The sequence below is a fragment of the Nansenia antarctica genome (genome assembly GCF_963989245.1).
Source record: "Nansenia antarctica genome assembly, chromosome: 8".
Taxonomy (NCBI): Eukaryota; Metazoa; Chordata; class Actinopteri; order Argentiniformes; family Microstomatidae; genus Nansenia; species Nansenia antarctica.
The window spans coordinates 21022330-21044897 of record NC_137678.1 but is presented as its reverse complement, the minus strand read 5'-3'; the positions used below and the strand labels follow the sequence as shown (position 1 = coordinate 21044897).

Below are 22568 nucleotides of genomic sequence, written 5' to 3'. Positions count from 1 at the left end.
ATGTCAGTCTGGAGAATTTGAAATGTATTAGAGGTCAACACGTTTTCTTTTAAGTAATTTTTCTGAGTGGGGCAGTCCCACTCGTATAAATATATATATTTCTCATTTTATTGGACAGATACAGTGAAGACAGACAGGAAACAGACAGGAAATAAGGAGATGGGCGAGAGGGCATGTCAGCAGAGCATGGGCCGAATTCGAAACCATGCCGACATGGGCATGTGTGCACTGTAGACCGCGGTGCAAGACCACTGGACACGTCATCTCATTTTAACTGCCAGAAAGCATGTCCACTGCTTGCTACATTGCAGCATTAACATATTGTATGAAACAGTACGACAAAGTCTAGGGCTGCAACTCAAAATCATTTTTGTAGTTATTTTTATTCAGCTTATAAAACACTTTCATACAGTAAAAACATACATGAAGTTGCCGCTACTTTCTAAAAACAAAACATGACTTAGTTAAATAAGTGAAATGAAAAGTAGACAAATGTACAGGGCATAAAACAGTCTGCAGTCAAGACTAGATAGAAACCCAAGAAAATAACCCCCCAAAATTAAGTAGTTAAAAATATAAACAATTAAACATCCATCTCCCAGCCATCACATTCGGAAGCGGTCTGAGAAGTTGGGAGTCAGGGGCATGGTGAGCGAGACCTCACTCTTCTTCAGAACCACTGGCTTATAGTGCCGGACTGGCTGGGCCTTGTGGACCTGTAGGGAGAGATTGAAAGTCTGGTTTCAAAACATCCTGTGCTTTCCTACGAATAGAAATAGTCCAAACAAAACGCAATATGGGGATCTCGGAACCTGTTCAATTTCAAGTGCATCCTAAATTAACTTTAAAAAAGATTCAGCCAGCATCAATGAGAATAGTCTGCCCTCAAATGCAATGCTTCCATAATTCCTGCATTATGCATCGGTCCTTCCCAAAAGCAAACCAAGTCATTATCACGACATTGACGTAAGTCTCAAACTAACTGAAAACAAGTCGGAGCACCATCTCTTCCCAGTGACATCACCTGTTCTTGGCGCAGCAGTGCGGTCTCCTCGTTCTGCCGCTGCTCCGTCTCCCTGCGCCTCGCCTCATCCATGGAAGCACACAGCGCCTCCCTCTCACACAACCATTGCTCAAACTCCTGACGCTCCTTGGCCCTCCTCTCCGTGGACAACTGGAAGCCCTCTAGAACTGTGGAATTGTTAATGTCTTCTGAAGAGCCAAACGGAGGAGGGGTTTCCAAAGATAGGTGGGGGGGTAGCAGTGAGGGGAAAATGAAACATGAAAGGTGCGGTTAGGTGTGAGAAGCAGGGTTAACCAAACAAATCCCTGTGTAAAGTAGGCAACCCTGGTCCATCAGGAGTTTTCTGGCATGTTTTGGCTCCACACTTGCATACTGAAACATTCTGCGCTTGAGGTGGCTTATGATCCAAGAGGCAGCTGTGATAGACATTTATACAGCTGCGGACAGGATCCCTGTTCTACTATGCATTTCAACCAGAAGGTTCTGGAAGGAAGAGGCCCTTGTTTGGAGGGACTGTTGAGCCCCTGCAAGTGAAGGAGGGAACCATGGCTGAAGGGTGGGGAGAATGTAGGCATGTCTGACCAGGGTTGTCTAACACTGCCACCGTGTGAAAAGCAGAGGAGCTCAGGCTGTGGACACAGAGGTGGGTGTTCATGCTTACCAAGGGCCGAGCGTCTCGTCTTCCTGGGGAGGAAAGGCTCCTTGTGTGTGACCGTGTTGGGCCGGGCTTTAAAGGAAGCAGCCTCGGCCTGACGCTTCTGCTCCTCCTTCATCTAGAGGGAAGCAGCATTAGTGCGTTTCATTCAATTCAACTTTATTCACCATGTGCAGTGCACTAGGAACATGGTATTTACATACGACAACACAACAATACTCAAGACAATTTATACAGTACTAATATGAGTGAATAAATATATTGTACAACTTAGTGCAAAAACATGTAAAGTGCAATGATCAGGAGTTATTGAGGAGGGCTATGGCTTTGGGGAAGAAACTGTTCAAGTGGCGTGATGTTTTTGACCTGATGGCCCTGTACTGCTGTCCAGAAGGGAGTCATTCAAACAAGCTGTGAGCTGGATGTGAGGGGTGAGCCACAATTTTGCATACTCAGGGCACTAATACAGAAGGGGAGAAGCTTCTGGGTCAAGTCATTATTTGACTAATATAAAATAGCTGCTGTACAGTTTCAAGTCCTCTTATACTGATAAGTATAATATTACACTGCATTTGGTTCTGGTTTCGCTATTTGGTCTCCCACATGAAAAGTTTAAACCAAACTGAATAGGCAGAGACCTTCAGGTTGAAAACTCATTTAAATGGAGATCTACTTTCTTACCTTGAGCTCCATGCGGTCATTCTTGACCGCCCCCCTCTCGTCCGCCATCAGCCTGAAGGGCTCAGGCTTGGTGGGCTCCGCCACCTTCTTCTCAGGCAGTACCACCTCAGAGAAGTCTGGCAGGGGCTGGGCCTTGAACGTCGGCACCTGGGAGGATCCAGAGGAACATCATGACACTGTCTAAAGCCTGGTACACACAAAGATAATCTGGCCCATTTTCAGGCATGAAAACAGGTCGGGGTGAAAAAGGTGAGAAGGATATGAGACCCGGATCCTGCTAGGGCAGTCGGAGACTGAGAGCCAAAAAAGATTATTGGGGTACCAGAAAGAGACACATCATACATGCGGGCTCACAAAAGCTCTCCCTCTCTCACACACACTCCAATAGGCTACGAGACCAGTGGCGTCATTTCAGCAAAAGCCACGATATGGCATGGTACCGAATGGGGGGGTAGAGGTGGATATTTTCCTCCAAATCAGTTATGCAAGTCAATTTTAGTGAGTTGTTTCTGTACAAAAACGAAAATATGAATGTATAATTAAGTGCAAATAAAGTATCTTTACATGTTCACATGTAAACAAACATACACATATGTTGTATAAGAAACTAGACTGACAACTTCTCATGAAATGCACAACAGTGCAGCTTTAATATAAGCTAGTACAGTGTTTCCCAAACTGTGGGGCGTGGGGGGTACTGCAGGGGGGGCGCGAAAAAAAAATAAAAAAAAGAATATATACCGTATTTTTTTAAAAAGTCGCGCTTTTTTTCATAGTTTGGCTGGTCCTGCGACTTATATATCAATATATATAATTTCATACTGACTGACATGAACCAAGGAGTAAACATTACCGTCTACAGCCGACAGAGGGCGCTCTGGGCTTGTGACAACTATATGCTCCTCCTATACCCCTGAAGAAGTTATCTAAAACATTAGCTTGTTGAAGCTAAGCAAACGGTAGCTTGGTGAACTTGCTTACTGGTAACTTGCTTGTTGGACTCGCTGGCTTGTTATTGTGACCCGTGCGCTCCTAGTCAAGGGATTACTGGTCCCTGAATGCAATTGATTTTCCACAAGGAAAAGCTGGTTCGGGGGAACCTGCCTGCCCAGACGGAACTTTTGCCGCAGGTTACATCAGAGACGCCTGGGACAACTGGCGTCTCGTTTGCTTGGCAGTCATGTCGATTGAGGACGTGGAAGATGTTTTCATTTTTGGATTTATGATAGTTGGACACATTGGACTCGGTTTGAGTGCTGCCATGATCTATCGGAAAATTAAAAAGATGGGAGCAGTGATTAGAGATCTGCGCGAACTGCCCCTCTTGATCAAAGAACTGGGGAGAGTGGCTGGAATGCAGGGCGCTGCGCTTACGGATCTGAACCATAGGGTTCTGGATCTGGATCGCAAGGTGGGCAATCTTGCTGCTCCCCGAATTGGCGAATGACAGGAGACCCCAAATTTTCGAGAGGTTTGATTCTATGGAATGCTGTTTTTCCTCACAGTGAACCCATTCACCTGATTATGGCTCAAAAGCTCCCCCATGCCCTGAAGCCTCCATGCAGCGTGCCAACCCACCCACCCCCCCCCCCCCCCCTCTGGTGAACTTTGTGCCGCCTTCTGGGGCAGTGCTCAAGGCCGTTGTCCATGGCGACACTGATTGCTGCTCTACGAAGACGGGTCGGACTGACCCAGAACATCCTCCCTCCCCCCACCCATACCTACCCCCCCCTCCCCCCGCACATGCCACCCCACCACCCCCCCCCTCCCTTCTCTACAGTATTCTGTGGACATATATGGCGCCGCACATGGCAGCTATGGTTTTACAGTTTGTTGTGTTCTGTCTGCACTGCTGTCTGTCCTGTGTTGTTTTGTTTGCATTGCATTTAGAAATGCTCTTACTGTAACGCCAAATCAAATTCCTATATGTGTATGCTTAATGTGTATGCATAAATGGCAATAAACGTTATCTCATCTCATCTCATCTCATTACGGTTAACAGGAGGCCGGGGGTGAAAAGGAGGAAGTGGAGCACCAGTTTTAGAAGTCCGAAATTCGGTGTGCACGCCGAGTAGCAGCCACAACACGGCGCATTGTTTGTTCAGTGTGTTCGGGGGCTATCTATCTCATTAGCCATGTCACTGTTTCCTTGGAGCTAATAACCTAGCACGTAGCACACAGCACCTGATCTGCTAACTGAGAACAGCCTTTTATTACAACTGTGTAATAAACTTGAACTTTTTTATAAGACGCTCTCAGTGCCTCTTTGTTGAGGGGAACCTGGAATTACTGGAGGTTACATTATGTTCATTTAGCCTATTCAGCCTCCCAGGTATGTTCTTTATGCTATTGTGTAGTTGAATAAACTTGCCTTTCCAGATTAAATGTCTGTTCTTGGTCTTGGATTTTGTGAAATATATTTCTAAATAAATGCGACTTAGTCCAGTGCGACTTATATATGTTTTTTCCTCTTAATGTCGCATTTTTTGACTGATGCGACTTATAGTCCGGAAAATACGGTGTATATATATACACGCGATCCATGTGCACCCAAGCTCAACACATATATACCATATATCATACTTCCGTTATATATCGAAAAATACATATAAAACGGAGGTATGATATATATGGCAGTCTCACGCGCCTGTCACGTCTCCAGTACATTAGAACTTCGCATCCTTTGATACATATGGCGGGATGTAAGGATCTTGTAACTTCGCAAACAATGGCAAAATTGAAATAGTTTACTCTATGTTCAACTGCCGCGGCGAAGTTACAGATCCTTACATCCCGCCATATGCATCAAAGGATGCGAAGTTCTAATGTACTGGAGACGTGACAGGCGCGTGAGACTGCCATATATGTGCCGTTTTATATGTATTTATCATCATATTTATATCATCAAGGATCTTGACGGGATGTAAGGATCTTGTAACTTCGCAAACAATGGCAGAATTGAAATACTTTACTCTGTTCAACTGCCGCAGCGTTGCCTTTAATATACAAATATTGTATGACCCTCAGCCTGCTCACACGGCGCGGCTCCACGGTTCTTTGGTGGAAAGGCATTTTTAAAACACGAAAATCATCTGTCACTACCTTTTCCAGTTGAACATAGAGTAAACTATTTACATTTTGCCATTGTTTGCGAAGTTACAAGATCCTTATATGTATCAAATGATGCAAAGTTCTAATGTAGCTACTGGAGACGTGACAGGCGCCTGAGACTGCCATATATCATACCTCAGTTTTATATGTATTCATCATCCTATTTTTCGGGCATTTAGCTCATTAAACGGCGAAAATCACTGGCGGACCAGGGTTGCGATTCCATTTAATTTACAGGGAACTATGTGTGAAAGGGGCTAACAGCTTGCAAAATAGGCTGACAACGCTAACGTTAGTAGTTATCTGTACTGTATCTGTACTTAGTAATGTTAGTACCAAATGTTAGTACCAAAGTTAGCCATCTATCGTTAGCTAGCAATTTGTATTTTGTTAATGTTACATTCTTATCTCAGTATTTGCGACTTCAGTCCTTGCTTTCTCTCAGCATACAAAAACAGCGGCTGACGTTCTGTCACCAATTTCTTCACCAAGGAGTTTCACGCGCACATTACAGTTTCAGCCCTTCACGCCTGCGCACCTGTTCGCTACGTTGCTTCGCTTTTCTGTAGCCCTGGTAGGGCCATCAACGGCCCATCAAAATGTTATCGTTCGAACGTTCAACGTGCGCTCCAGACTAATGGGCCGCTCCCCCCCCCCCCCCCCAAAAAAAAAAAAACTCATCGGAACTATATGATTCAGGGAAGTCACCTATTTTGGATTCAAAATGGCTAATTTCGACGAAAGGTGAGCGATTATCATGCCTGCATTTTGGTCCCATTTCCCCCCTTCCAACCAAGGACAGCAAACGGCCGATTATCGGATGGCTCTAAAGATTATCCTACAAGATTATCCTGTGGTGTAAGGTGTGTTAAGAGTCCATTTCTCCCGACAATCTGCTCAGAAAATTATCAGGGCCGACGATTGTTAAATATTCTATAAAGATTAAACGTGTTTTAGATTTAGAAAATCTTTGTGTACCAGGCTTGAGGCAGGTGTGGCTCTATGTTTCCAGGAGGAGTCTGGTGTGTGTGTGTGTACACATGGGGTTGGGAACAGGCAAGGACCATTGCTGTCATTTAGTAATCTCTGGTGCAATACTTGCCTGGTAGGTAGGGAAGGCATATTCTGATACTGTTCACTATTCATCCTGTAGTTCTATTGCTACTTCTGTATTCTACCAACCTTCATTATTTGTCAAGGCTTAGCATGAGCACCGAAGGTGCAGTACACTATTGGCAGGCCATTGGTGTAATATGCCATTTAGCTACACAAAGCAGTGAGCGCATACATTTCAGTATATGGTCCCAGTGGGAACCTTTGTCCAAGTCAGCACTGTCTTGAGCCCAGTCATCAGTTTCAAACATTTCCCCTCACTTTATTCAGGGTTAGGGTTTACAACTGGTTCAGGTGATGTGTTGGGCGGACGACGTACCTCTTCATTTCGCAGGTCATCCATTCTCTTGTCTTTCAACACCTTCCTCTCCCTCTCCCGCTCATCGAAGGAGAAGGGGCATACCTCCACCTGGTTCTTCTCCTGGAGCCTGGGCTGGAATGGCACGCCATAGAGGGGAGCAGCGTGGGCTTTCATTGGGGTGAACACCTTCACCTGCAACCAGAGTTTGGGGTCAGATTCACTCACAACGTCAAATCAAATCTGTAGGGACTCATCCCTAAAAAAGGTCAGTCCGAAAAAAACAAGAAATTAGAGCATGCCCATTTTGAAACAGCTCAACCCAGAAGGTGTGGGCCGTGGAGGTCCACACGAGACCACTGTTGAGGTCAGAAAACGCCAGAGAAACTAGTTTGGAAGTGAAACATCACTTTGTCTGCCCTCACCTCCTCCACCTTTCTCTCGATCCGTACCCTCTTCTTCAGGGCAAAGGCAGGGGATTCTGGGACTGTGGGATTCGCCAGCTTCTTCTCTGGGACACCCTGTCAACAAGTGTGGGGAAGAGACCATTAACGTAAGCATCCCAGCGTTATGGACCATCTTCAGAGTGGCGTACGGTTGCAGAACCACGTCAGCCAGACAAATGACCTGACAGTGAGGAGTCAGCTCTATTTAAAGCATGTCGATCTACAACAACTGACTTTTTGAAGGCATTCGATCGTGGGTCATGTGCCAACGTCAGGCCTGGCTAGCAGCACTCACCACCACCTCATCCAGGATGCGGAGGGGCACCGGGCGGGAGTGGAAGGTGAACTGCTCCTCGGGCTCCTCAGGCTTCTTGTTGGCCTGCCGCGCCTGAGCTCTCTTCTCCATCTGCAGGTAGAAGCCCTCAGGCTGGGTGGGCTCCTTCACCGCCGGCTTCTTGGGGTTCAGCGCCGCCTCCAAGATCTTCCTATTCAACTCGAGGGCTTTGAACTTGAACCTGGGGAGAACCACACAGGTTAGAGCACCCCAAGGACTGCCAAATCAGGACTGTCACAATCTGTAACATTGACATTTTGGTCTACCAGCCAAGGTGTCTGGTGAATGAGAATTCTGGCCGATTTTTCTTTTAACCAATATTAAAAAGGCAAAGGTCACAATGAATACATTAGCACGACTTCTGACACATTGAAAATGATTGCCTGCACAGAACAAACCTCCTGTAGGCTTTAAGTATAAATATTTTCCCCTGGATGTTATGTTGTGATCTTGTGCTCCATTTGGTGGGTGTTAATTGTTTACCCTTTCTCCATGGCTGGTTCACAACTAGACATCTGAACACATCTGTGTTCAAATCTACATTCACTGACCTGAAGTGCATAACAACTATGCACCCGTTTTCCCCCGACAGGGCTAATAAAACGACGACAACCAAGATCGAAAGACAGAAACGTGAGAAAACTGGGAGGCAGACCAGATGAAGCTAAAAGTGAACCAAACTACACGTACTGTTGCTGCTTCTGCAGCTCCTCATCCTCCAGCTCAGCGCTGCTCTTCACCAGGGTGGACCGGGCCCTCTGCCGGGTCATCAGCTGAGGCGTGTGAGGGATGGTGTTCCTCAGCTGCTCCAATTTCACCGGAGACGGGCCTGGATAGAGGGGAAGGTGAGGTACCGTATTTCAGTTGGAGTGTCAAAAGATCTGTGTTGCCTAGGAATCCCCAGCCATGATCGGGGACACAGAATTGATGATTGAAGAAGCAAAATCAGAACACGTACCCTTATCCTGACTCTGCTGGCTGCGCAGGTGATAGCGGTCTGGGGTGCGTCTGTGGAACTGCTCGATCTGCTGGGCGTAGGGGACGTAGGCAGCCTCGTCCGCCCTCCGCTTGCCACCAGTCGACAGGTTGAAAGGCTTTGGCACGGTGGTGCCCTTTGACACCTTCATCTGAGAGAGAAAAGTAGATCAATTCAGATAGGGGGGGACAACAATTACCCAAGAGGATGGCAATAAACTAGTATAGTCCAAAATGTGGATCTCCACCGGCCACGCTGCAGTAATAAGCGACCAGTTAACTTTTTTAAGAATGAAAAAGCAGCGAGAGACAGGACCGATGGCAATCCAACAGCCTTCATTTGATTGAGAACGGTGTTTCCAATACACCGCGACATGAAGTCATGATTTGAATCATTGCAATTTTGTGTTTCAACTGCAATGCCAATGCCTATTTGAACCTGTACCCAAGAACTTCACTCCTTGTATCCGTATATTGATGTAATAAAAGCAATTCTGATTCTGATTTAGGGCTAGTATGGGCATAGCCCAAGAGCAGTTGTGGCAGGTGTCTAAAATATGGAGGTTGAGGTTCTACCGGAGAGATGGGGTGTTTGCGGAGCTGGGCGTTGAAGTCCATGGGCTTGTGGACGTCAACAGCAGGGCCTGCCTTCACTCGGCCGTCCGTACTGAAGTGGAACTCCTTTGGGACCGTGGTGGAGAGAACCAACTTCTTAGGGAGCTGGCCTGATGACACAAGTTGGAATATCTCTTTACAAAACAGACAAGACAGTTGCAACACTCAACTTTAATACCCAAATCTGAATTGAAACCCTAGACATTTGAGGTGATCTCAGGGATTGGATAGGCATAAGCAATGCATTAGTAGTCAAGAAAAAAAACCTGTACCACCACGCTGCCTACATCCACCCAATCCCAGGGGTTGATGGGGGGGGGCACGGGGGAGATGTCAGGGCTACTCACTGCCTGCCATAGCAGCCTTGTAGCTGGCCGCGGTCCTCCTTCTCTGGTCCGCTACTTCCTTGTGAAGGCTCATGCGCTCCAACTCCTGTTGCTCAGAGCTCTTTTGCCTGGGGTAGACATAAGTCATTATAGAAACTTTTTAAAGGCCGTTGAGGTTTGCTGCACAGGCCAGCCCAAACATGGCCCCAATATTGTTTAAATTACATTTTTATATTTCACATTCTAACCAGCGGTAAATAAGTGGACCGTTTCAGTCCACGTCAGGGTTTTAACAGAGTTTACTATTCATTAGAAAAATCACTCAACTCTTTGGCTAGCTGTCATAATGCTACCTCCCGTCTCCATTTCTATGTTCTCTCTGGTTTGTGACTCATAACGCATTATGTACAACATTTCTAAAAAGAAATCAAACCAGTCCATGGCCGCCTCTCTGCACGACTCACTTGGTGTTGTTAGCTGCTGCTGCTGCTGCCCGGGCCTTGACTGCCTCCAGACGCCCGCTGGTACGGGCGCCACTCCTGCGGCCGCCACTCCTGCGTCTGACCAGCTGAGACGAGGAGGCGCTCCTGGGAAAACAAGCACAACAAGGGTCAGGTTACTGTATTCTACCCCCGCAAAAAAAATAATAACTTGATTAGAAGCATCTCTATTCAAAGCTGATTGCATACTCCTAAAAAAAGAAAAGGTGCCACAAAATTGTACCGGTATGAGAGAATACAGTGATAAGACCATGTGTCCATTTCAAAAGTTCTGATGGCCATTCCAAGTCAGTGCATTATTGATAAAAAAACAATCCCTTGAAAAGAACGTTTGCCACCACCGTGAAAGATAAGACACTGCAGATTTACCTGGACAGACGGACAGCTGTTTTTACAATGGATGGTTTAATGCTGTAGTGTAAAGAGTAACACAGTCAATAATAATAATAATAATAACTTTAATTTATATAGCGCTTCTCAAAAACCCAAGGACGCTGTACTGTGTCTGGCTCAAGAGGGTCCAAGTCTGCCATGACAACAGCAAACATGCACATCCTATAGTCTCAGGCGTTGGACAGAAGCAAATGTAAAGAGGATTGTCCTCCACTCTGATATAATACACCCACTGGGATCTTCACCAGGGGGAGCAAATAATATTCCCCTTTTCTGCCATGACAACATCCAAGAGTATGTCGGTTTAGAAACCAAGCCACACGTTCTGGTGATGATCCCAGATAACGGTGGCTGAGGGCAGGAGAGAGCCAGACACTGAGGAGGACAGGAGAGAGCCAGACACTGAAAACTGTACTGACCTTCTTTGCTTCTTGGAAGGTGGTGCGTTCTCGACGGTGGCATTCTTTTCAGGTTGTGGCACTCCTTTCATTTTGCGCTTCGACACCCTTTAGTGGAGAACATTTAATTTGTGTGTAACAGAGGTGTAATACAAAAACTGAGGTGACCAAAGCTTTGGGGGGAGGGAGAGTTCAAAAGGAGCCATTTGTTTATTCTTGTCCATTACATCTGAAAAACAATTGTATTTATTTCACAATTGTGGGGCTCCAAAAATGAAACAGTTTAGCAATAGCATTAGTCTAACAATTGTATGTACAATAGGCACATTGCCTACATCCCATATTCTGGAAATGTGGCTTGTGGAACATCAGGAGGGTGCGATTAACTCCAGGTTAGATCCAGGTTTAAATCCGATCCGGGCGCTAATTTCAGCTTGCATTCGGTTCCATCAATAAGGCTCAAATAATTCGCTGCAATCCTGTTGAGTAATTCTGGTCACGAGCAGACTTACAGGCTGGTTTAGGTAATGCGTGCGTCAAAAATGTCTCACAGGGGGAAACTACATCCCGAACGATAGTTCCTCAAGTGTCTTTTAGGAAATATTAGTTCCCACTTTTTACGAGATAGTTTGACCGATAGATAGATAATTTGATATTTTGAAAGTGTGATCGATCGATAGATATTTTGAAAGTGTGAGATATAAAACAATAAATAATAATAATTGGTATGTCTATCAACTTGCATTGGCGTCATCACAGCGGTGTGTTTGTCCATGGGCTTGTGGACGTCAACAGCAGGGCCTGCCTTCACTCGGCCGTCCGTACTGAAGTGGAACTCCTTTGGGACCGTGGTGGAGAGAACCAACTTCTTAGGGAGCTGGCCTGATGACACAAGTTGGAATATCTCTTTACAAAACAGACAAGACCGTTGCAACACTCAACTTTAATACCCAAATCTGAATTGAAACCCTAGACATTTGAGGTGATCTCAGGGATTGGATAGGCATAAGCAATGCATTAGTAGTCAAGAAAAAAAACCTGTACCACCACGCTGCCTACATCCACCCAATCCCAGGGGTTGATGGGGGGGGGCACGGGGGAGATGTCAGGGCTACTCACTGCCTGCCATAGCAGCCTTGTAGCTGGCCGCGGTCCTCCTTCTCTGGTCCGCTACTTCCTTGTGAAGGCTCATGCGCTCCAACTCCTGTTGCTCAGAGCTCTTTTGCCTGGGGTAGACATAAGTCATTATAGAAACTTTTTAAAGGCCGTTGAGGTTTGCTGCACAGGCCAGCCCAAACATGGCCCCAATATTGTTTAAATTACATTTTTATATTTCACATTCTAACCAGCGGTAAATAAGTGGACCGTTTCAGTCCACGTCAGGGTTTTAACAGAGTTTACTATTCATTAGAAAAATCACTCAACTCTTTGGCTAGCTGTCATAATGCTACCTCCCGTCTCCATTTCTATGTTCTCTCTGGTTTGTGACTCATAACGCATTATGTACAACATTTCTAAAAAGAAATCAAACCAGTCCATGGCCGCCTCTCTGCACGACTCACTTGGTGTTGTTAGCTGCTGCTGCCCGGGCCTTGACTGCCTCCAGACGCCCGCTGGTACGGGCGCCACTCCTGCGGCCGCCACTCCTGCGTCTGACCAGCTGAGACGAGGAGGCGCTCCTGGGAAAACAAGCACAACAAGGGTCAGGTTACTGTATTCTACCCCCGCAAAAAAATAAATAACTTGATTAGAAGCATCTCTATTCAAAGCTGATTGCATACTCCTAAAAAAAGAAAAGGTGCCACAAAATTGTACCGGTATGAGAGAACACAGTGATAAGACCATGTGTCCATTTCAAAAGTTCTGATGGCCATTCCAAGTCAGTGCATTATTGATAAAAAAACAATCCCTTGAAAAGAACGTTTGCCACCACCGTGAAAGATAAGACACTGCAGATTTACCTGGACAGACGGACAGCTGTTTTTACAATGGATGGTTTAATGCTGTAAAGAGTAACACAGTCAATAATAATAATAATAATAATAACTTTAATTTATATAGCGCTTCTCAAAAACCCAAGGACGCTGTACTGTGTCTGGCTCAAGAGGGTCCAAGTCTGCCATGACAACAGCAAACATGCACATCCTATAGTCTCAGGCGTTGGACAGAAGCAAATGTAAAGAGGATTGTCCTCCACTCTGATATAATACACCCACTGGGATCTTCACCAGGGGGAGCAAATAATATTCCCCTTTTCTGCCATGACAACATCCAAGAGTATGTCGGTTTAGAAACCAAGCCACACGTTCTGGTGATGATCCCAGATAACGGTGGCTGAGGGCAGGAGAGAGCCAGACACTGAGGAGGACAGGAGAGAGCCAGACACTGAAAACTGTACTGACCTTCTTTGCTTCTTGGAAGGTGGTGCGTTCTCGACGGTGGCATTCTTTTCAGGTTGTGGCACTCCTTTCACTTTGCGCTTCGACACCCTTTAGTGGAGAACATTTAATTTGTGTGTAACAGAGGTGTAATACAAAAACGGAGGTGACCAAAGCTTTGGGGGGAGGGAGAGTTCAAAAGGAGCCATTTGTTTATTCTTGTCCATTACATCTGAAAAACAATTGTATTTATTTCACAATTGTGGGGCTCCAAAAATGAAACAGTTTAGCAATAGCATTAGTCTAACAATTGTATGTACAATAGGCACATTGCCTACATCCCATATTCTGGAAATGTGGCTTGTGGAACATCAGGAGGGTGCGATTAACTCCAGGTTAGATCCAGGTTTAAATCCGATCCGGGCGCTAATTTCAGCTTGCATTCGGTTCCATCAATAAGGCTCAAATAATTCGCTGCAATCCTTTTGAGTAATTCTGGTCACGAGCAGACTTACAGGCTGGTTTAGGTAATGCGTGCGTCAAAAATGTCTCACAGGCGGAAACTACATCCCGAACGATAGTTCCTCAAGTGTCTTTTAGGAAATATTAGTTCCCACTTTTTACGAGATAGTTTGACCGATAGATAGATAATTTGATATTTTGAAAGTGTGATCGATCGATAGATATTTTGAAAGTGTGAGATATAAAACAATAAATAATAATAATTGGTATGTCTATCAACTTGCATTGGCGTCATCACAGCGGTGTGTTTGTCCATGGGCTTGTGGACGTCAACAGCAGGGCCTGCCTTCACTCGGCCGTCCGTACTGAAGTGGAACTCCTTTGGGACCGTGGTGGAGAGAACCAACTTCTTAGGGAGCTGGCCTGATGACACAAGTTGGAATATCTCTTTACAAAACAGACAAGACAGTTGCAACACTCAACTTTAATACCCAAATCTGAATTGAAACCCTAGACATTTGAGGTGATCTCAGGGATTGGATAGGCATAAGCAATGCATTAGTAGTCAAGAAAAAAAACCTGTACCACCACGCTGCCTACATCCACCCAATCCCAGGGGTTGATGGGGGGGGGGGCACGGGGGAGATGTCAGGGCTACTCACTGCTAGGGGTGTAACGGATCACGGAAATTCCGTGATCCGTTCGGATCGCCCTCCACGGTTCGGAACGCGTGTGTACCGCGGATCAATTGCAAAAAAAATTTTTTTTTCTTTTTAAACCTTTATTTTACCAGGAAGTCACATTGAGATTAAAACCTCTTTTACAAGAGAGACCTGGCCAAGACAGGGTCAAAATAGTAGCTTAAAAAACAGTTCAGATAACAAGACAGGACATAAGACAGTGGCAACAATACAATAGACAAACAATGGTAGGGGTATTTACAAGGTGATTAAAACATTGAGAAGTCTAACCAAAGCAGGTACAGCGAGCGGTGACCACATCCTTTAATCTACGCTTGAAGATACTTATGGAAATAAGGGCCTCTAATTTAAAAGTAGTCTGTAGGTCATTCCAAGACCAAGGGCCATAATAAGACAAGCTTGCCCTTCCAACATTGTTCATGATAAGTGGCACCTTGTATTGTAGCCATCTACGAGACCTGAGACCCGAGCCACTCGGTATAGGGATGAACTTCAGGCCCAGATAATTCGGTAAGAAGCCAGAGATGATTTTAAACACAAGAGTGTACCAGTGTTGGAGCCTTCTGACAGAAAGAGATGGCCATCCAACCAGACTATACAGTGTACAGTGATGGGTCCTGAAGGCACTATTGGTGATGTATCTTAGAACCGAATGATACAGGGGGTCTAGCTTGGATAAAGTGGACAGAGAAGCAAACCTATACACGATACGATACAGTAACTGTATCACTGTTAACAAGTAATAATATTACTTAATATCTTACTTAATATCTCTTGTAAATCACAATGTAGGGTTGCCATGAAAAGATAGACGCGACAGTTGCGGGCTTTGTTTTACTCTAAAGCGCAATGATAGGTTGATAATGCGAAAGAAAAAGAATCCGTTGTTTGCTCACTACACGTGAAGCTGGGAATCCACAACAACAAGGCTGCGTTCGTAAATCCGCTCTGGAATCTGATCAGCGTTCAAGGAACGCCTCTTGTCCAATCAAATTACTTGGTCCCTTTATGACGTCGGACCCAGTGTGCGCTCCGGCGCTCTCAAAGCGAATTTACGAACGCGGCCCAAGTGTATCATGTTACGTTGTTCGGCGGAGAAGAACTCGAAATGCCTCCCTCGTCATTTAAATCCCATGTATGGGAGCACTTTGGCTTCTCTGTCAACTATGACGGGAGGCACGAAAAAGGTAGCTCGACAACTTCTGATAATGTAGGCATTTTTTTCATACCATGTTCAAAATAAGGGTTCACTTTATTATTTTGTTAAAAGTGGCATAAAACATGTTTATTCATCTGCTTTAAAGAGCCCAGTGATTCACTGCTGCAACCAGGCGCCTCCTCCCCCTCTCCTATCATTTAAATTGAGTGTATTTCAGTATAATTATGTAATGTTTGAGTGTAGAATATGTTATATATATATTATATATATGTATATATATGTATGTATATATATATATATATATATATATATATATATATATATTACCAGTTTTGACATCTTGAATGTTGTTGGTTTTTGTCACATAGTAAAAGTGGTGTTTTTACAGAATTCAAGGAAAAAGCAGTTTTTATAAAAACAAAAATGTTTTGTGTTGATCCGAAAAATGATCCGATCCGTGACTCAAAAACCGTGACACGATCCGATCCGTGAGTTAGGTGATCCGTTACACCCCTACTCACTGCCTGCCATAGCAGCCTTGTAGCTGGCCTCGTTCCTCCTTCTCTGGTCCGCTACTTCCTTGTGAAGGCTCTTCATGCGCTCCAACTCCTGTTGCTCAGAGCTCTTTTGCCTGGGGTAGACATAAGTCATTATAGAAACTTTTTAAAGGCCGTTGAGGTTTGCTGCACAGGCCAGCCCAAACATGGCCCCAATATTGTTTAAATTACATTTTTATATTTCACATTCTAACCAGCGGTAAATAAGTGGACCGTTTCAGTCCACGTCAGGGTTTTAAAAGAGTTTACTATTCATTAGAAAAATCACTCAACTCTTTGGCTAGCTGTCATAATGCTACCTCCCGTCTCCATTTCTATGTTCTCTCTGGTTTGTGACTCATAACGCATTATGTACAACATTTCTAAAAAGAAATCAAACCAGTCCATGGCCGCCTCTCTGCACGACTCACTTGGTGTTGTTAGCTGCTGCTGCTGCTGCCCGGGCCTTGACTGCCTCCAGACGCCCGCTGGTACGGGCGCCACTCCTGCGGCCGCCACTCCTGCGTCTGACCAGCTGAGACGAGGAGGCGCTCCTGGGAAAACAAGCACAACAAGGGTCAGGTTACTGTATTCTACCCCCGCAAAAAAAAAAAAAACTTGATTAGAAGCATCTCTATTCAAAGCTGATTGCATACTCCTAAAAAAAGAAAAGGTGCCACAAAATTGTACCGGTATGAGAGAATACAGTGATAAGACCATGTGTCCATTTCAAAAGTTCTGATGGCCATTCCAAGTCAGTGCATTATTGATAAAAAAACAATCCCTTGAAAAGAACGTTTGCCACCACCGTGAAAGATAAGACACTGCAGATTTACCTGGACAGACGGACAGCTGTTTTTACAATGGATGGTTTAATGCTGTAAAGAGTAACACAGTCAATAATAATAATAATAATAACTTTAATTTATATAGCGCTTCTCAAAAACCCAAGGACGCTGTACTGTGTCTGGCTCAAGAGGGTCCAAGTCTGCCATGACAACAGCAAACATGCACATCCTATAGTCTCAGGCGTTGGACAGAAGCAAATGTAAAGAGGATTGTCCTCCACTCTGATATAATACACCCACTGGGATCTTCACCAGGGGGAGCAAATAATATTCCCCTTTTCTGCCATGACAACATCCAAGAGTATGTCGGTTTAGAAACCAAGCCACACGTTCTGGTGATGATCCCAGATAACGGTGGCTGAGGGCAGGAGAGAGCCAGACACTGAGGAGGACAGGAGAGAGCCAGACACTGAAAACTGTACTGACCTTCTTTGCTTCTTGGAAGGTGGTGCGTTCTCGACGGTGGCATTCTTTTCAGGTTGTGGCACTCCTTTCATTTTGCGCTTCGACACCCTTTAGTGGAGAACATTTAATTTGTGTGTAACAGAGGTGTAATGCAAAAACTGAGGTGACCAAAGCTTTGGGGGGAGGGAGAGTTCAAAAGGAGCCATTTGTTTATTCTTGTCCATTACATCTGAAAAACAATTGTATTTATTTCACAATTGTGGGGCTCCAAAAATGAAACAGTTTAGCAATAGCATTAGTCTAACAATTGTATGTACAATAGGCACATTGCCTACATCCCATATTCTGGAAATGTGGCTTGTGGAACATCAGGAGGGTGCGATTAACTCCAGGTTAGATCCAGGTTTAAATCCGATCCGGGCGCTAATTTCAGCTTGCATTCGGTTCCATCAATAAGGCTCAAATAATTCGCTGCTTGGCTATGCAACCAATCCTTTTGAGTAATTCTGGTCACGAGCAGACTTACAGGCTGGTTTAGGTAATGCGTGCGTCAAAAATGTCTCACAGGCGGAAACTACATCCCGAACGATAGTTCCTCAAGTGTCTTTTAGGAAATATTAGTTCCCACTTTTTACGAGATAGTTTGACCGATAGATAGATAATTTGATATTTTGAAAGTGTGATCGATCGATGGATATTTTGAAAGTGTGAGATATAAAACAATAAATAATAATAATTGGTATGTCTATCAACTTGCATTGGCGTCATCACAGCGGTGTGTTTGGCGCAGGGGTTATGGCAGCCAGCGAGAAGTCCGAAGGTTGCTGGTTTGAGGCTTGATTTAATTTAATGTTTTTATTAATTTTTTTACATTTAACCGAAGCTCTGCCCAAATATCGGCAGCAGGTCAAATGCCCCACTCGGGGGGAGAGGACGTTAGACCACTGCTACTGTACCATCAAGAACGCCTACCACGCTGTCTCCCGAGCTGCGCTGGGCAAATCTGACCACGACATTGTCCATCTGATCCCATCCTACAGGCAGAGACTAAAAGTGTCAAAACCTGTAGTTAAGTCGTTCAGAACATGGGACAGCGAGGCTAAGGAGAAAACCAGCGCCTGGTTAGAGCGGGCTGGCTGTGACGAGGGCTATGTGGAGTGGGCGGGGGCTGAGGCCGGTAACGACTTGGATGCGTACACTGACACTGTGACGTCATTCGTCAGCTACTGCGAGGAGGTGTGTGTTCCAACTCGGACCAGGGTCAGTTATAATTAGTGTTGTTCCGATACCGATACTAGTATCGGCATGGCCACCGATACGCACAAAAATGCTGGTATCGGTATCGGCGAGTACTAACAAATAATAACACCCGATACCAAATTTACACAGTGTCGGAAAGAGACAACAAATATGCAGTTTGTAATGTCTGCTCAAAAGAAATTCCTCGCGGAGGAACGCACGCAAGGACTTTCAATACCACGAATATCATACGGCATTTGCTGCATTCGTCGATTCGCTCCGAGAGCGCCGAAGCGCACACTGGGCTCGACGTCATAAAGGGACCGAGTGCTTTGATTGGACGAGAGGCGTTCCACGAGTGCTGGTCAGAGTTCCAGCGCGACTTCACGAACGTAGTGTAGGTAGTGTTCAGCGACGTCATGTGACCCCGCAAGCAGGAAGTCACTAAGCTAGGCTAAGGCCCATAGCAACAACAACTATTAGCGCGAGAGTTTTAGGTCTTCCTCTGTGCACCTTGCACAAGTGTAGATAGCGTGCGACTTTTCAGCATAGCAGGACATATTTTAGATGATAAGAGGAACAGGCTGAGTGCCAAAAACGCTGAGATGCTTGTATTTCTCAAGGCTAATCTGCCAGTGATGCTGCTTAATCAGAAGTAAGGTTTGAGTGTTTACTTGCTGTTGCACTACTACTACGACTGTTTTATATCTTAAAGTTATTTTGTTTGTAAATGTTCACTTGCTGTTGCACTACTACTACGACTGTTTTATATCTTAAAGTTATTTTGTTTGTAATTGTTTACTTGCTGTTGCACTACTACTACGACTGTTTTATATCTTAAAGTTATTTTGTTTGTAAATGTTAACTTGCTGTTGCACTACTACTACGACTGTTTTATATCTTAAATGGATATTGCACTGATTGGCATCTGTGAGAGCCACATTTCAGGTTTTATAAGGGGGTGATTTTCTTGTCACCATACCAGGTAGACAATAAAAAAAAGTTCTATAGCATTCACTCTCTGTTGGTATTTTTTCCTGTTTTACAAAGGTTTTGAGCAGTGCCAGACTAAGTGTTAGCAATAATTTTACATCAAGGTGAGTATGCGGCTCAAAAAACATGTTTTTTTGTTTTGTTTTTTCAAACGCCGTGGTATCGGATCGGTACTCGGTATCGGCAAGTACTGCACGGTCAGGTATCGGTATCGGGATCAAAAAATGGTATCGGAACAACACTAGTTATAATAATGACAAACCCTGATTCACAGCCCAGCTCAGAAGGCTGAGGTTGGAGAAGGAGGATGCCTGGCAGAGGGGTGACAAGAACAGGTTTAGAGACGCCAGGTACAAGTTCGAGGCAGCTGTTAAGCAAGCAAAACATCGCTACTCTGAGAAACTGCAACAACAATTCTCAGATGGCAACGCTGCCTCTGTCTGGAAGGGTCTAAAACAAATTACCAACTATAAACCAAAACCCCCTCAGACCACAGAAAGCACTCTCCTTGCAAATGAACTGAACAAGTTTTACTGCAGATTCGAACTACAGTCTGCCCCCTCTACTACTGTCCCCCCTCCCCCCCCCCTCTCCCCAACCTCCCCTCCTCCTCTCCCCTGAGCCCCACCCCCTCTGCCCGCCCACAGTCTGCCCCCTCTACTACTGCCCCCCCTCCCCCCCCCCTCTCCCCAACCTCCCCTCCTCCTCCCTTCTCTCCCCTGAGCCCCACCCCCTCTGCCCGCACACACCTCTCTGTCTCAGAGAGAGAGGTGAACCGCCTGTTCAAGAGACAGAACCCCCGGAAGGCGGCCGGTCCGGATGCTGTCTCACCCTCCATGTTGAAGTTCTGCGCTGACCAGCTGTCCCCTGTGTTCAGCAACATCTTCAACTCCTCCCTGGAGTGCTGTCAGGTACCAGCCTGCTTCAAGACCTCCACCATTATCCCTGTCCCCAAAAAGTGGAGGATCACAGGCCTGAATGACTACAGACCCGTTGCCCTGACCTCTGTAGTCATGAAGGTCTTTGAACGCCTCGTCCTTGCCCACCTAAAGTCCATCACAGACCCTCTCCTAGACCCCCTGCAGTTCGCGTATAGAGCCAACAGGTCCGTGGAGGACGCGGTCAACATGGCCCTACACCATGTCCTAGAACATCTGGACACGGCCGGGACCTACGCCAGAATCCTGTTCGTTGACTTCAGTTCGGCATTCAACACCATCTTGCCACCCATACTGGAGTGTGGGCTCTCTGCACTGCAGGTGCCTGACTACACCTGCAGGTGGATCACGAACTTTCTGTCCAACAGGACCCAGCGGGTGAAGCTCGGGAAGTCCATCTCTGAGCTGAGGACCATCAGCACCGGTTCCCCGCAGGGCTGCGTCCTGTCTCCCCTCCTGTTTTCCCTCTACACCAACTGCTGTACCTCCAGCCACCAGTCGGTCAAGCTCCTCAAGTTCGCGGACGATACCACCCTGGTAGGGCTCATCTCCAGGGGGGATGAATCTGCTTACAGGAGCGAGATTGACTTGGTGGTCTCCTGGTGCACCCGGAACAACCTTGAGCTAAATGCTCTTAAGACAGTGGAGCTGATAGTGGACTTCAGGAGGAACCCACCCCCTCCCTCTCCAATCATACTGGGAGGCACTCCAGTCACCACAGTGGAGTCATGCTGCTTCCTTGGGGTGACAGTCTCTCGGGACTTGAAGTGGGGGCCCAACATCGACGCCCTCACAAAAAAGGCCCAGAAGAGACTGTTTTTCCTGAGGCAGCTCAGGAAATTCCACCTTCCTAAGACCACGCTGGTGAACTTCTACACGGCCATCATTGAGTCCATCGTCACCTCCGCCATCATCATCTGGTTCCCCGCTGCAGCGGCCAAGGACAAGGCCAAGCTGCAGCGGGTGATACGCTCGGCGGAGAGGGTGATTGGCTGCCCTTTGCCCCCCCTTGAGGCCCTGTTTAAAAGTAGGGCTTTGGGGAGGGCCAGGAAGATCATGGCTGACCCCGCACACCCAGGACACGGTCTCTTCGCCCCGCTCCCCTCAGGCAGGAGGGTCAGGGCTCGACAGTGCGACCATTTCACTCGCAATTGCGACTAAAAATAAATCTGTGCGACTAGAGAAATAAATTCACGAGCACAATGTGCGAGTACATATATATATATATATTTTATTTATTCTAAAAATAAATCTGCGCGAACCGGGAAAATAATTCACGAGTGAAAGATTTCAGCCCACTATTGACGGCAATAACTGGACGATGTAGTCGCTTCCTACTGGGTCTTTATGGAGGACTAATGAGTTGAGATGTAGAGCAGCTGAGCCTGACTCCCGCACACCTGACAACAATCCTGCTGATTAGGGGGAAAGAGGGAGAAGGAGAGAGAGAGAGGCACTGCCAGTGTACTGTGTGAGTGTGTGTGAGTGTGTGTGTGTGTGTGTGTGTGTGTGTGTGTGTCTGTGTCTGTGTCTCTGTGTGTGTGTGTGTGTGTGTCTGTGTGTGTGTCTGTGTGTGTGTCTGTGTGTGTGTCTGTGTGTGTGTGTGTCTGTGTGTGTGTGTGTGTGTCCGTGTCTCTGTCTCTGTCTCTGTCTGTCTCTGTCTCTGTCTGTCTCTGTCTCTGTGTGTCACAGTCATAGTGAGGATCTACAGCAGAGTCACAGTCATAGTGAGGATCGACAGCAGAGTCACAGTCATAGTGAGGGTCTACAGCAGAGTCACAGTCATAGTGAGGATCTACAGCAGAGTCACAGTCATAGTGAGGATCTACAGCAGAGAGAGTCACAGTCATAGTGAGGGTCTACAGCAGAGTCACAGTCATAGTGAGGGTCTACAGCAGAGTCACAGTCATAGTGAGGGTCTACAGCAGAGTCACAGTCATAGTGAGGGTCTACAGCAGAGTCACAGTCATAGTGAGGGTCTACAGCAGAGTCACAGTCATAGTGAGGGTCTACAGCAGAGTCACAGTCATAGTGAGGATC

The 22568-nt window shown here is 46.0% G+C and overlaps 1 protein-coding gene across 1 annotated transcript; it reads right to left on the bottom strand.

The window, feature by feature from the left end:
* Window positions 1-605: 605 nt before the first annotated feature.
* Window positions 606-17450, bottom strand: LOC308164016 (targeting protein for Xklp2-B-like; the record flags this gene model as incomplete). The annotated part of the gene is made up of 13 exons (XM_080538182.1): window positions 606-716; window positions 1025-1212; window positions 1686-1797; window positions 2361-2507; window positions 6904-7077; window positions 7308-7403; window positions 7624-7843; window positions 8353-8491; window positions 8621-8789; window positions 9214-9362; window positions 16091-16200; window positions 16537-16659; window positions 17380-17450. The coding sequence occupies 13 exons, from the start codon at window positions 17448-17450 to the stop codon at window positions 606-608; spliced, it is 1809 nt and encodes a 602-aa protein (XP_080394308.1).
* Window positions 17451-22568: the final 5118 nt, after the last annotated feature.